At 38.5% G+C, this 15,729-nt stretch overlaps 1 protein-coding gene across 2 annotated transcripts in view; it reads right to left on the bottom strand.

Moving 5' to 3' along the window:
* MARS1 (methionyl-tRNA synthetase 1) overlaps positions 1-15,729 on the bottom strand; it is a 27,962-nt gene extending 12,233 nt beyond the window's left edge. For both annotated transcript variants that reach the window (XM_034419228.3, XM_034419230.3), the window contains exons 1-11: positions 15,328-15,729; positions 13,859-13,949; positions 11,741-11,840; positions 9,197-9,331; positions 7,190-7,265; positions 6,414-6,586; positions 5,763-5,875; positions 4,839-4,955; positions 4,140-4,343; positions 2,313-2,514; positions 614-688 (exon numbers count right to left, since the gene is read on the bottom strand). In XM_034419228.3, coding sequence (XP_034275119.2) covers positions 614-688; positions 2,313-2,514; positions 4,140-4,343; positions 4,839-4,955; positions 5,763-5,875; positions 6,414-6,586; positions 7,190-7,265; positions 9,197-9,331; positions 11,741-11,840; positions 13,859-13,949; positions 15,328-15,499 — 1,458 coding nt within the window. In that variant the 5' untranslated portion in view covers positions 15,500-15,729. The remainder of the gene's footprint in view (positions 1-613; positions 689-2,312; positions 2,515-4,139; positions 4,344-4,838; positions 4,956-5,762; positions 5,876-6,413; positions 6,587-7,189; positions 7,266-9,196; positions 9,332-11,740; positions 11,841-13,858; positions 13,950-15,327) is intronic.

The following is a 15,729-nucleotide window of genomic DNA, read 5'->3' as shown; positions in this document are numbered from 1 at the left end:
ACCTTTTATTGAATCATGTCATATGTACATTGTATATATTTTTCAAAATGTGTACATTGAATGAACAAATATTTGAATGAATCCAGCTGAAGAGTTCCAGCAATGTGGCAACTGACCACATCCCTCATGCTAATCACAGCATCTCTTGCAAGATAGCACATTTAAGAGGCCAGTGTGTTGGAAATTTTTGGTCTTAGTAATGATTTACCTTTTGATGAACATGGCTATGGACAACTGCTTGACTCAATTTGGCTTCTACTTATGAAACAATACATGTTTGATCCTCCATTCTTTCTAATCTCTTTCCAATCTCCACTTATACATTAAACTTGGGCTTCTGGGTGTATTTGGATTTTACAATATCATGCAAAGTGGTATTTTACCCAGCTAATTTGTTTCATTCAGCGTCTTCCTTTTTATTATTTATTCATCCTTTCAATAAATACACCCATCTGCTCAATTCTAGAGTTCATTTTCTTGTTCTGAAGAAGAACGCTTCTATCTGATCTGGATTCAATCTAAGTTTTTTGACAGCTTATCACTGCCATACATGCTAATTCAAAGAATCACAGAACGCTGCCTTTTAAAGACAGGAGAAGAACAAGAGGCTGACCTTGGGTAGATCCAAGAAGAGGTGCTGGGAAGATTTCACCACAGGGGTTCCTTGGCAGACTTTGCATACTGGTTTCTGTCAGAGGAGAAAGAAGAACGCATCACGAAATAATCACGAAATAATTTATTCATCCAATTATCTAAATGGAATCACTACATTTCACAGCAATATAGCTCTATAGCTAAAGAAAAAAGCCAACTATCCAGAACTATGCTACACAGAGATTGCTCACATCAAACAAAGCAATATTTTGTAGTTAGGCCCATGGATAGAATGGATATTGTTAAGAAATTAGCAGCAATGCAGGCAGAGCAAAAGGAAATGACATTTTGTTTTAAAATCCTGGAATTGGGAGCAGCCCAACACAAGTATGTCTCTCTTGTATGTCTGTATGTCTCTTTTGTATGTCTCTCTTGTCTTGTTGTATACTTCTTATTGCAACATTTTAAGTACAATCTTAAATACATTTCTTGTGCATAGATAAACTTGAAGTTAAATGGCCAATGCAAACAAAAGAGATTATTACATATGACAACAAGGGAACATCCTGATGGGCTTCAGCAGTAAAAAAAGATAGCTATTAGTAATAAATAAGGATAATGTTAAACAAAAGAGTCATAATACCTGTCAAGCTATAGGCCCTTAAACCAGTTTTGACAAGTGTACAGTACACACACAAAAAATTCAGATACTGCCTGTTTGGTCAATTTTAACTGAGCTCCTGCTAAGAGACATAACCTCTTAAGTATCTCTTAAGAGAAGGATCCAGTAATGTTTAGGAAGTGTTAAAATAACAGTGAAAAATCAGGGAAGGAAAATCAAGTGAAGAATAATAATAAGAACGATAAATATGGGTTATGATTTTCCTTTTGTAAAACTATAGGTGACCATGAAGAAATACATCAATATAAGCAACACAGCAAATAACAGAAAAAGGGAAACAAGGGAAAGATGTTCTTCTTAAAGCTACAATAGCGAAAATAAAATCCAAGAAATTTAATAAAGTAAAAGACTCAAAAATATAACATTTCCACAATGGTGGTAATATCTCAGAACCTGGAGATAGTTTGGACCTCACTGTGAATAAAAGTAACTGTATTTACTGTATTGCAAGGTCTGAAGATTTAAGATACATATTTGCTTTTATCTGACTTTCACTTTGATTGCAGCATGCTGGATTCCCCAGTCACAAGAGAAATTTACTGTAAATAATTGTCAATGTGGATATACCTGATATAGATTCACTACACAAATTAAAGCTAGATTTGACTTGTACAATAAGGTTGATTCTGATTTGTTATAAGAAAAGCATGTGGTCCAAGTATCGTATAAACCCTGGGACATACATTCTCTTAGGGTAGGGTTTTTAAACCATGGTTTACTGAATAAATCACAACCCTCTGGGCTCAATAACTTACAGTCAATAAACCATGGGTTACAAAATCACAACATCTGGGTAAACAAAAATCAAACATTGCCAAGATTAGTTCATAATCATGAGGGATTTTTTTCCCAAGGCTGAAAAGGGAAGATGAACTAGCATAATGGTTATACTCCTCTCAGGAAAGGGAGAGGAGATCTTATCTAGTTTAATGAAATTTCAGTAGAACAGATGACTTGGATTTCATGAACTCTTATTGGGAAAGAGTCCATTCTGAAGATCAGGTTCAGGCTTCTGTAAACATTTCAAAAAAAATACCTTAAGTTCAGTGGCATTTATGAGCTTGCCACATTTGTCGCACTGATCTCCACGGGCTTCTTCATAGTTGCAGAAAGGGCAGATGCCTTCCACAAAGCGGTCTGCTAGGAATCTCGCACATTTCTCACACTTCAACTGGTCCACTGTCTCTCTCAGGAGATAGTTGCACTCCAGCAACTGTTGGAAGATGCTTTGCGCTATTCTGAAGGGTGAAAGAAGGGGAGAGGTAAGGAACGGCTTCTGATCTTCACTCAAATATTTTGAAAAGTGTAAAGAGTAGCTCAGAAACATGAACGCCTGTGACAGCAAAGCACTGCGTGTCCTTAATTTGTTTCAGTTTCCAAACAATGTTGATATGCCAAGTTCATTTGCATTTGCACTAGTAAGTGGTGGGAAGGCAGACTGGAGGGTGGGCAAAGCACCTCATGCCTTGAAACCAAAATCTCTCTTTCTGAACTTATCAAGGCCTTATTCCATGAGGATGTATATCCAGCAGTGTATGTTGATCTGCAGTGTGTAATTCCATGGCTCTATTGTTAGTTGCCACTGAGTGGATGAGTGCCCCGCAGTGTACAATACAATATATCTGGATTTAGTACTGAGCTGTGATTCATTTTAATTAAGTTGTTTATTAGTGTTTACATGGTGGAATTCTAATAGGTAGGAATTCCTATTAGCAAGGCAAGGCTAATAGGCTCAGTTAAAATGATCTAGTCAAATAATACAAGCAAGGATGGGTAACTGAATGCCCTCCAAATCTTCTGGAATGAAATTCTCAGTAACTGCACCCAGCAGCCTGGTAATTTAAAACAACTGAAGGGCAATAAAATTGGCTGTTAGGTCGTCTAGGATTTAGAATGAGGAGTAAATCAAGTCAAAGAAATCCCAGAACTGATCAAGTTTATTTGTATTCAAGAAAGATGGGTTGTTTTTGATTTAGTGTAACTATAGCTATTCAATAAATACTTGTTTACATGTCTCAGCTTATCATTATGTCTTGTGGTAAAAATCTCCCAACTTTGGGAGATAAAAGAGGTAAAACTAAAAATCTTGACAAATTTTTGGCATCTATTTACCAGAAAATAGGATGTTTTGCAATTGACCAAGAAGCTAATAAATCAGAAACATAGCTTCATGTGAAAATTATATTCATACTGGCCAATGTAGAACAGAGGATGCAGGGCGTATGATGATCTGTATCATTTTCAGTCCTGCCATATCCTCATTGGTGACACATGAATGAAATCTACAAAGTTTACTCCAAAGAAAGAACTCACATCCCAAATCAGTGTGTGCAATGGACATTTCTGAGGTTTTCATCCATTAGCTCCCAGTGATCCCCTAATTTGGCTTGACAAAGAAGCTACATGCCTCCAACAAGTGTCCACTAATCATTAGTGGCTCAAGGAAAAGTATCACAATAGATAACAAACCGAAGATGATACAACTTGCCAGAATTGGGCAGTCATTTACTAACTTTGTGACTGGCAATAGTTACTCTTCTCTGATAATGTCAAGACTATGCTTGGAGCTCTTTTGGCCAAGAGATGACCTTAAAATGCTTCAAATGAATGGCCATTCTTTACTCTGAACATTCAAAGTGTTCATCTTTGCACACTTTCAGAAACTAGGTGCAGAAACTACCTTTAATCATCTGTCAGTCTTTTGGCCAGCTCCAAAACAGGAGACAAACTTTATTGCAGGTACAATACAAAAGTTAGGTAACCCGAAGACTGTAAGACAGAGAGGGAAGGAGAGAGAAAAATGTTGTTTCATTTCTGCGTGTCTTTCCCCCTCACTGACAATTCTTCTAACTGCAACACTTACGTGGTCTGTTGGGCTGTGGTTGTGCGACCAAAGTAGTCAAAAGAGATGTTGAACCACTGGTAGATTTGTGCATGGATAGTATAGTATTTATCACAGATCTGTTGTGGTGTCAGTCCTTCCTCCATGGCCTTTGTCTCTGTGGCAGTACCATATTCATCAGTACCACATATATAGAGGGTGTTCCAGTTGCGTAGACGACAGTATCTAAAAAAAATAAATGCTACCTGTTTCAAAAAGCAGAGTTATTGCTATCAAAAAGAACTAAGGTCTTCTATGATCTTCTTTTATTTTTATTTCTCACATTTTTAAACCGCCCATCTCCCTCAGAGAGGCATTCTGGGTAGTGTACCATAAAATACTAAAATATATAAAGGTTAAAAATAAATAAATTAAGGTTTCATAGGATCTTGTTTTATGTTGTCTGGACCATCATTCATTTTATGATTGTAAGCTGCCCAGAGTTACCCTGAGTTAAGATGGGCAGCTAATGAATGTTATAAATAAAAGCCAGTCCAATACAGCACATTATTGCAATGCAAAAAAACTCACACCCAACATTTCCAGGGAAAGGCACACTTTTAGGAAGCAAGTATGGCAAAGGCAGAATTCAGAGACACACGGTGAGGATAATTTATAAATTCACATGGACCAGGAGTCTGGCCTGAGTGTGGGTGCCTGGAAAGAGATGCTTTAACTTACCTGGCAAAGGTATCAGCACTGAGAACACAGCCAATGATATTTCCAAGATGAGGCACATTGTTTACATAGGGCAGCGCACTTGTGATTAGCACATTCTTCATGCCTTCCACAGGCAATCTAGGGAGGACAGACAAATTAACTCAGAGATAAATTCAGATTTCTGACTTGCTCAAACAACTGAGGTGGGACGGGGTGGTGGAGAGGTAAGGCAGGTGGGGAAAGCTATGCAATATACTGAGCATCTGCAATTTAGAAAGGTTAACTCTCTCTAGTTATTAAATTGGCCTTCTGCAAATTCACGAGCTTGCAGATCACAATGCTATGAATAATTTAAGAATTGGCTTTTAACTTCTAGAGTTGTGCAGAAACTCCATGAGAAATTAGTAAACATTAAGAGGTGAATAACCTGCAGCTCTCCAGACGTTGCTGAAACTCCAGTTCCAGTCAGCACTGCCAACTATCAAATTATAATACAACAATATCCAGAAAGCTACAAGTTTCTATGTCATTGAGGCAGATAATAATGGATGCTATAGGGAATTACATGCCTGTGTTTTGATAATGTTAAGGTTGGGAAATAACTCTTCATACTGACAATTCCCACGATAGATTTAGACATAGCATGTATAATGTGTGTATTCGCCGTTTGGGTCTTTAGGAGACAAAAGAAAAGCTGAGCCATTTATATTTATTTATTCAACTTTATGCTGTCGTCTCTTCTGGAGGTGACTCTAGCGGCTTACAATGATTAAAAACCAATAAAAACCATTAAAGAAATAAATAGCAATGATTAGTTTAAAATTGCCAAAGATGGGAGGAAGAGAGCATCATGCACACACAGGGGTGGGGAGTTTCTGTTTTAAGATCTTCTTTGGTATCCCTCATTACCATCATAAGGACATTTCAGCCCAGCAAGATTCTTACATAGGGTGCTGTGGTTTCCAGGGGCTAGGAAGGCTGGCGGGTCCTCTGCTCCAGATTTCAGCAATGGCTTCAATCTCCACATCAGACAAATGCTGCTGGGCCGATTCCTCTTCCTAGAGAGAAGGACAAACATTCTGTAAAGATGTCTGATATTCAGCAACCAACATCCATGAGTTACTAATGGACCATGGGTAATTGCCAGGAAATACCAAAGTCTAAAACAGCAACCATAGCATGAATCCTTCCCTTGGCCTACTTCGGTCCCTCCTACCCAAAGTAATGCAGTAATATTTGAGGGTTAATCTGTTTAACAAAACAAATCCTAAATGGGTGATATCATCCTTTGCCTATACAGGACCACCTATTTCCCAAACCACAGTATTCCCCATTTCAAATCCAATTTAACAACCGCTGAAGTCACTGTTTAATAGTATGGAGTCCCTTGAGTCTGTGAAGTATATGTATGCTAAAGTCCATCCAAGATAATGCTGGGTATTTGTAGTCTCGCTTTCTTCTTAATTCACTACATTGATAACTGCAAGGAATTCTGTAATAAAATGACCTGCAATTTATTAGGCTAGAGGCTTAACATGCTGTGGTATTAAGTGAGAACAAAACAACTGTTTCACATAGGAAATGTAGCATGAATACCTTGGCATCATTGGTAGATGATTTCTCAAAACCCAAACTAGGAGCAGGATGTTTCTGTAGATAGGCTTTAAGTTCCAGCAATCCCTTGGGTGTCCATACAGATTCCACTGCTTTTCTGCAGTATTCCTTCAAGTTCATGTTTTGGAACCAACTCCTCAGAGCTTTCAGCTCATCTTGAATATTAAATTAGAAGATGGTTATTTCCAGAAAACCCAAAAGGAACTCAAAAATTAGCCAAGGAGCCTTTTCTAAACTTCAGGACATTTAGGAGTTGCTGAAAAAGGTCAGCAAGGGCATACAATCCGTCCCCGAAAAGGAAGTTTCCCAACTATTAGTCTTCCCTCACAATTGCAGATTCAACAGCAAAGGTGAACAGCCCCAGGACAGCATTTCAATGCAATCATCCCACAGGATCCTGTGGATGATGGCCTGATACAGAAGATATTTTCCAAAAACAGGGTTGTTGTTGTTGTTGTTTTTTCTTTGAGGAGCATGGGACTTTATTTTAGCCATTATCTAGGTACCTCCATATTTAGGGAAAGGAGAAAGTGAGAAAAGGAGCTTTTCTCCAACAAATATGACTTGATAAAGGAAAAGCAAAAAAATGGCTTGTGTAAATTAGCAGCCAAATGGTAAGCAGACATTGATACCTCCTGTCAAAGCAGGAAAGCCATCTTGGTGCCGTTCCCAACTTTGGGAGATAAAGGAATTGAAGCCCAACAATTTGGAGGTTATCAGATTGGAGAAAGCTGAATTAAACTGTGGGCATCACTCACTTGGTAAGAAGGAATCATCTCTTAACAAAGGAAACAGAGATCCCCATAAGACAATATCAGCAGCTGACTCAACATCCTGGATTTAAAAAATCAAAAGAAATTAGTCCAATCTGGATATGCAGTAGGAGCAACTTGAATATTTCACTTGCATTGGAAAAAAAAAATATTTCCCAAATATTCAAGATAGAAACTTGTACACATGTAAATTCTTCTCACCCCCATGAACACTACCAAGAGAAGCTAGCAGAGCAGTGACCACTTCAGTTTAATTGGCTTTATATAACATATAGTAATTTTTATTTACACATTGCAGAATTTGATTCTATGTAAGATGATATACAACAATAAAATTAGTTCTGAAGTAACTCTGTAAAGAAAAAGAAAAAACTAATGGATACTCCAGTGCTTTTTCCCAATGAAAACAGATCTGGAACAAAGGTGAGCAATCTGCACCTATACATGGGTCTCTAAACCTTTATTTTGGGGAATCTTTGGAGTCTTCCTGCAATTATGATTGCATTACACTCGTGTCAGAAGCATTGAGACGCTTCTGGGTTGAAAGGATTAGGTGGTGACATCATTGTCACCTGGGGAATGCCCAGTTGAGGGCCCCTTTCATGTCCCCAGCAGGAACTGGAGCGAAAAACAAGGGCTCACCCCTCCCCAAGGCAGCACTCTGGTCTTGAATGCAGGCTTGCTAATTCCAAACCAGTGTCCTAACCACATGAGCCACCGTGTTCCTATTAGGATAACAAAATGAGATCATAAAAACTAAAAAAAAAAAAAGCTATCGTATTTACTTGTTACTACTTTTTCTGTATGAAGAAGGCACAGAAGAGGCTGTACTTCCTGAGAATGCTCAGGAAGATAAATCTATCTCAGCATCTACTTCTGTCCTACTATTGCAGCACCATTGAGAGTGTCCTGACATATGGGAGCAGCTCTGTAGCGGACAAAAAAGCTCTACAGAGAATCATTAAAACTGCCCAGAATATCATCGGGCTCCAGCTACCAGCCCTGGACGACATCTTCAAATTTCGCTGTTTGAGGAAGTTGCATAACATTCTCAGAAACTCTTCCCATCCTGCTTACAATCTTTTTGGACTGTTGCCTTCTGGCAGAACAATTAAAACTCGGACCACATGTTTTCTGAATAGTTTTTATCCCAGAGCTATAATTGCACTCAACAATGAACTAAAGGGCCACCATCAGTGAGCTGTTGGACAGCATTACTTGGTCTGTTGTGTGGATGTTTGGGTGGTTTAGGGGTGGGGAATTGTGGTGGGTGGGAGTGTGTTTGGGGATTGTTATGTGTGTTGGACCTGTCTTTGGGTGTTAAGTGAATTTTGTTGTATGGGTATACTGTGTATAAATGTACAATGACAATAAAGTTATTATTATCATTATTATTATTATTATTAGTAGTAGTAGTAGTAATAAAAAATTCTCACAGGAATTAATCCATCTTTGAAAGAAACCTTTGTCTCGCACAAGAACCAAAAAAGAAAAAAAATAGGCTAAAAATCTGTTCTCTGAAAAGATTACTCTGTTGATGAGAATCACTTCACCTATCAAGGGCCTTGGCATTCCCCAAAGAAGTAAGAAGTTGCCCCACACTAATTAGACTTTGGATATATACATTTTGCTTTAACCATGAAAACAGTGGTTAAGCACCCAGAGGATTTCAGCTCTTTTTTCTTAATTTTCTTAAGACATAGCTATTAATCCTTAAAATTTACTGAAGTAACTCCCCATATACACAATGCTTGGGAAAATCTCAAAAGCTGCAAGGAAGGCGTGAGAGGAATTACGGTTCTCCATGTTCTGTTCTGATCCTGGGTAACATTTTTATGCAGATATAATCCATATAAAACCTAACTGTACTGTGCTTTAAATTCAATATTACAAAAAGCTAAGATTTTATAACAACCAGGTATCCTTTCAGTTCTCCCACATCTCAGCTTGTATGTCAGTATTGCAAAGTACTGCTTAGAGGTTTTTACTTACCCCAGTGAGGTAAGCGGTACCCTTTTTGGTAAGAATCTGGTCAAGGTAATCCAGTGGCTTCCGAATGATGCCCAAAACATCATCTCCTTTCTTTTCTTGTACCACATGAAGATACAAGGCTGCAGACAAAGCTGGCTGCAGACAAAGCAGATGAAAAGGAGGAATTTTAACTGATCTTCATCCTCCTTCTATTGTCTTTTGTCACTGCTCCAATCATCTTAGTAAATTCATACTGTTGTATTTATCAAATTTATATCCCACCTTTCCTGCAGTGTCTTCCTGAAGTCACTCAGTGACTTCCTCCTCCAATTTTCTCTGCAGCAAGCCTGTAAGTAGGCTGGGCTGAGAGAGTAAGTGATCAGTCCAAAGGCACCCAGTGACCTTGCATGGGAATAGACTTGAACCTGGGTCTTTCCAATCTAATCTAACAATTTATCTAATGTCTTAACCACTATACTGACTTTTTCTTAAGAAAAAAAAAATAAAACACAGCAACAACATTTGGCTATTAGACTTCTACACCTAACTCAATAGCCCAACATGATCACAAAATTGTATGGATAAAAAAGAAACATGCAAACTTTGGATTCTTAACATCTGGTTCATCTGCTTCTAGTAGTGCCTTCAAGGCATCTATTCATTTCTCTCTACAAACAGATTACCCATTCTAATGTTGACTGTTTACATACCCCAAACTCTCTTAGTGTTCTAACTCTCTTTCACTTATATAGTAATAGAATGGTAATCAGGGAAGGGCCTAAGCAATGTAATATATGGCTTTTCCCTTATCTCACTGTCTGAGTTCATGTGTTATACTAAGATATAAACTAGGCACAAGTAAATATGCCACAAGCATCAGCATGTACCACTAATTTCCCACCCATTGACTTCTCCAAAGTCTCTGGAACTTTATTTGCAATAACATCTTTGGATCTCACAAGACCTTACTAGAATGGTAGAGGATATCCCAGGTAAACAGGGTGGAGAAGTAGTTTGTCCTCTGATATGTAAGATGTTTGTAAGTCTTATAGAATGGAATGGAATGGAATGGAATGGAATGGAATGGAATGGAACAGAACAGAACAGAACAGAACAGAACAGAATTGAATTGAATTCTTTATTGGCCAAATGTGATTGGACACACAAAGAATTTGTCTCGATGCATACGCTCTCAGTGTATATAAAAGAAAAGATACACTTATGGCAGCCATTTTGTGAGTGTGCTCATCGCATGCTTTTAAACTTTTAGTTGTTTTCCAGCACTAAAATATTTCCCCCGTTTGCCATAAACCATGGCCAACAAATGGCTTAGTTTCACAGTAAGCATGTTAAGGCCAAACCACACAAACCTCATGATCACTTAATGCAGTGCACGAGGTGTCATTGGATTTGTTCACTCAACACAGTATATCACTGCATAGTTGATTTAGTTTTGGTTTAGTATGTTGTATGAACCAGTATGGAAGATAGTGAGAACTAGGCAGAGGAGGTATTCAGTAAGTGCCAAGAACTGGACTATCGCCCAGCTATGAGAAGGAAAACTTTCAAAGCTCTTACTTTAACTGACTTCATTATAAGTCTGCTTGGCAATTTATTTTTATAGAGTTCAAGATTATGCTTTCACTCTAACTAGCATTAAAGGTGTTTTTCCTCAAATCAGTATGATTCAATATGATTCAGATTCATGAGTTTGCTAGCTAGGTGGGCCAGGCAGACAAACATGAGCTATAACCTGCAATCAGTAAATCCCACTGAATTTGATGAAATCAATGAACTGAAACATTGTTGGGGCAGGAAGCAATATCAGCTTCCAACATAAAGGCAACCAGAGGCACATCTTAATTTTTTTCTTTTAAATAAAATGCTGCTTTTTACTCCAAAGAGAAAAGAGCTGCACTAAGTTAAATAGCGTAAAGGCTACAGGAAGAAACATAGCTTTGTCCTAATAGAATAGAATAGAATAGAATAGAATAGAATAGAATAGAATAGAATAGAATAGAATAGAATAGAATAGAATAGAATAGAATAGAATAGAATAGAATAGAATAGAATAGACTTTATTGGCTAAGTGTGATTGGACACACAAGGAATTTGTGTTTGGTGCATATGCTCTCAGTCAGTATACATAAAAGGAAAAATTAAAAAAATACATTCATCAAGAATCATAAGATACAACACTTAGTGATAGTCATAGGTTACTAATAAGCAATCAAATCATACTAGGAAACAAACAGAACAATATAAATAATAAAAATGCAAGCAACATGGTTATAGTCATGAGTGGGAGGAGACAGGAAATCGTAAGATACAACACAGTGATAGTCATAGGTGATCATAAGTGATCCATCCTACACTGGCAAAAGAAATGTTACAAAGAAACATACTATACCTGTCATAGGTTCTCTGGTATCAATTGGCTCCTCTCCACATAGTTCACTCATATAGCTGGGCATAATCTAAATCACTGCTTGAACAAAATGTGCTCTTCCCTTTAAGAAAAATGGCTTATTCAGGCTACTCCAAATATATGGCTGTTGTACTCACCTCTAGCTCAGTTATATCCCATTCAAAAAACTGATTGGCAAAATCACTTTGCTCATTGCTAAAACTGCTTATTTCTTTTCCAGATAAGCGGAAAAAGTATCTAAAAGATAAACAAATAGAAGGGGGTGAGTACTCTCAGGCAATGCACTTCCAAGGACTTAAAAATATTGTAAAAGTGCCTTTGTTCTACCATGAGGTCTTACTATCTCACAAGAGGCTAACATTAGCACTCCCCACTCTAGATTTATTTTCTTCTGGCAAAGGATGCTTCTTTCCCATGTCTAGAATACAGGTGCTCTTGAGCTAAATTCTTTGTGACTATATAGATATATCTATTTCCTTGATAGGTTTAAGAAAGACATTACCCACTGCCAGGAGGGTTTTATATATATATCTTCCAGTCTACCCTGCCAGTATTTGATGTGCTCATTTTCCAAATACTCATTAAGTCTAATCCCATTTAGCTTTAAAGCCAAATAAGGACATCCAGAGACAACAACCTGCTGACACTTTCTATACAGTCCTTGTTTAATGACTGCCTCCTTTAGCAAACTTTCCCGGTTACGATGATATTGAAAAAGTAATTTTGTGACCTTGCATTTACAAAGTCTGTAAAGCAAAGGAAATTTGAAGTAAGATTGTAAGTACAGGAGTGGTTTCACTTAGCAACCACTTCGTTTAATGACCAACTTGCCAGTACCATCTAGGATTACCTGTACCTAGTTTTGCAATTTCAGGTGCACCCATTACTTATACTGATAGTAGAAAGTCAGTAGGGAGTAATGTGTCCTGTATCTAAGACTCCTCATGAGGCTGTTATTTTTTTAAAAAAACATACATTCTGGCTTCCTTCCTATAAATTGGCATAGAAAAAGACCACTCATTAGCCATCCAAGACACTCTGCTACCTGAAATGAAGGGCAATATGTCCTATATGCACCACACTCCATTTGCAGTAGTTGCCCAAAATGATTCATTTTATCCAAGAACAGCAAGGTAGGTTAAGAAGAGCAAAACTGTCCAGCTTGCTACCAACAATATCCCATTGTACTTTCTGCTTTCTAGTATTGGCTGGTGAGGCAGTTGACTCATAGTAGAGGCAGTCCTACATAACATTTATTGGCTGAGGTTTTAAAATGTATACCATTGTTATCCCCTATACAAGTTAATCAATTACCAGGACAGTGTGGGCAGAGCAGAAGATTTTCCTTCCAGCTCCAAAGAACTGAGAATAGGAAAAGGCACCCTTACCTTCTTTCTCTATTTGAATTTCCCGTCACCTTTTGGGTGATGGAAACAGAAGTCATGGCAGTACTGAGGAAAGAGAAGCATGCTTGATTCTCTATATACGTAGTCCTTGACTTACCCCAGTTCATTTAATGACCATTTGAAATTACAACAGCACTGAAAAATGTGATTTATGGCTGTTTTTCCACACTTATCCCTGCATGATCATGTGATCAAAATTCAGACACTTGGCAACCGATTCATTTTTATGATAGTTGCAGTGTTCAGGGGTCATCTGATCACGTTTTGTGACCTTCTGACAAGCAAAGTCAATGGGGAAGCCAGATTCACTTAACAACCGTGTGACTAACTTAACAACTGCGGTGATTCACTTAACAATTGTGGCAAGAAAAGTCATAAAATGCGGCAAAATTCACTTAATAACTGTCTCGGTTAGCAACAGAAATTTTGGGCTCAGTTGTGGTTGTAAGTCGAGGACTCCCTGCATTTTCTTATATTAAATATATATTAATTTCTTAAATTGCCATTAATTTCTTGAATTACAACTATCTATTTCTATGGCAAAAAAAGATCACATTAAATATCTGGCAATGATGCCAAGTCTCTATCACTTAGCATGCTTTAGGTTGACTGACATTATAGGAAAATTACCAATAGGTAGCCGGACATGTGAAAATAGCTTTCCAAATTATAATCCAAATGTTTATGTAGCACAAAGAGAGTTTCTACATGATCCTTTATTAGCATCTCTTTTTCTTCTAATTCAGTGCTGCTCCTACATGCCTTTAGTGTTTATCTAGCATTACAATCCTATTAGGTTTTGCTAGACGTTTACCCTAGAAGCAGAATGATCAACACTCCTTTACTTACTGAGAAATTACATTTGTGGAGAAGAGGAAGGATCCATTTTCTAGCTGTAGAGCTGGCAGCTGAGGACGGGTGAGGAATGGTACTACATGAGCTATCAAAGAAGAAGAAAAACAAATTAGGGAGAAATTTTATCTGCATCCCCAAATCTGATCCTATTTAATATACCATGTGTTAAGATGACATAATAGCAGCAGTGTGTGCTTATATTGTGCATACATACTATGCTGTGCATACATACAGAGCAGGGGGTTGACAGAACATGGTTACTTTTACTTGAAAAGACAATTTTCTCCCTTCTTCTTGAAGATTGAAAATGCTGCCCCCAAGTTTGGCAAATTTGTTTTCTAAGGCAAAAATTACTACATATTGCTTAGCGCATTGTAAGCCGCCCTGAGTATCTGGAGAAGGGTGGCATATAAATCAAATTAAAAACAAAAACAAAAACATAAGGGTTTATCAAATTTCTGCACACACACACACACACACACACACACACACATATATGTCTTCTTTTCGCGGGTGTGTATATGCAAAAAATTAAAATCTCAGGTGTTTTCCCACGTCATGTTAAATAAGTTAGTTAGTTATAAGTTAGAATTTTAAACATTTTAACTAACTTATTTAACATTATGCGGGAAAACACCAGAGATTATACATACATACATACATACATATATATATTCATTGTACGTATATACACAGTATACCCATAAAACGAAATTTACATAACACCCAGAGACCAAGCCCAACACACATGACAATCCCCAGACACCCACCCACCACCAAAAATTCCCCACCCCTAAACCACCCAAGCATCCAGACAGCAGACCAAGTAATGCTGTCCATACGATGCTACTATTTAAATATGGAGGCCTTGTCAAAAAGAGATGACAGGAAAGAAAAATCGAAAAGTCTTGCCACCCCCTCAAAAACACTTGATGAATAAGAAGAAACTGAACAGCCATTTGTCAGGAATGGCATGGGATCTCCTGCTTAAGTAGAGAGTTGTGGTCTTCCAAGGTCCCTTCCAATTCTAATTCTTCCTTATAAATTCCTTATATATGGGAATACACTTGCTAAGTTCACTTATATTTAGCCCAATCAATCCACCACTTGCTACTTCTGAGTGAATCATGAGGAATGCAGGTTGAGATTCTCCACTCTCACCCATGTGTTCAGGAAGCCCAAAAGTGCATAGAGTCCATCCCAAAACCAAGGGAAGTCATAAGGGAACAGGGAAATTAAAAGGACATGGTGCAAAGACTAAAGAAAAATCCTAAAGAGGAGGGAAAAATAGTTTATTAATTCTGTTGCTCGCTGCCACGAATTTTAGGTCAAATAAATACCCAGATCTCTAGGATTAGAGATCTTGCAATTAAAAAAAAATGTAAGTTTTTTGGCACACCCGGCGGACCCTGCGAGGAAAAGCTGCCGTTTCTTGGGGGAATTACCGCCCTCCTGGCACTCACCCTCTTGCGGAAGCCACTGCACCTCCACGGGCGCGCCGGTGGCTTTGGCAGCCGCCAAGACCTTCAGCCCACCAAGGCTGCCTTCGCTCAGGCACAGCTTCATGCTCCGTCCTCCCTCTGCTTCCCAGCCACGCTTCGTCCCCAGCTGATGCAACGAAGCCGGCCCCGACATTAAGGCTCACTCCCCGTCCCCGCCCTCTCCCGCCTTACGTCGCCGTTGGAAACGGGTCCCTCCTCCCACCCAACCCGCCTCACGCCCACTTTGGGGCCTGCGCGCTCGAGCACATCCTCTCTCCCTCAGCCGCGCACCAAGGCCGCACCCTTTGGGACTACCAATCCCGGCACGCATTGCCTACCCAACCGGAAGTTTTGAAGGACGAGGCCCGAGGGGGGGGAAAAAAA

This window comes from Pantherophis guttatus, chromosome 2, assembly GCF_059756535.1.
Source record: "Pantherophis guttatus breed Tessera chromosome 2, ASM5975653v1, whole genome shotgun sequence".
NCBI lineage: Eukaryota > Metazoa > Chordata > Lepidosauria > Squamata > Colubridae > Pantherophis > Pantherophis guttatus.
Note: the sequence above shows the minus strand (reverse complement) of the source record. Positions and strands in the feature narration are given on the sequence as shown.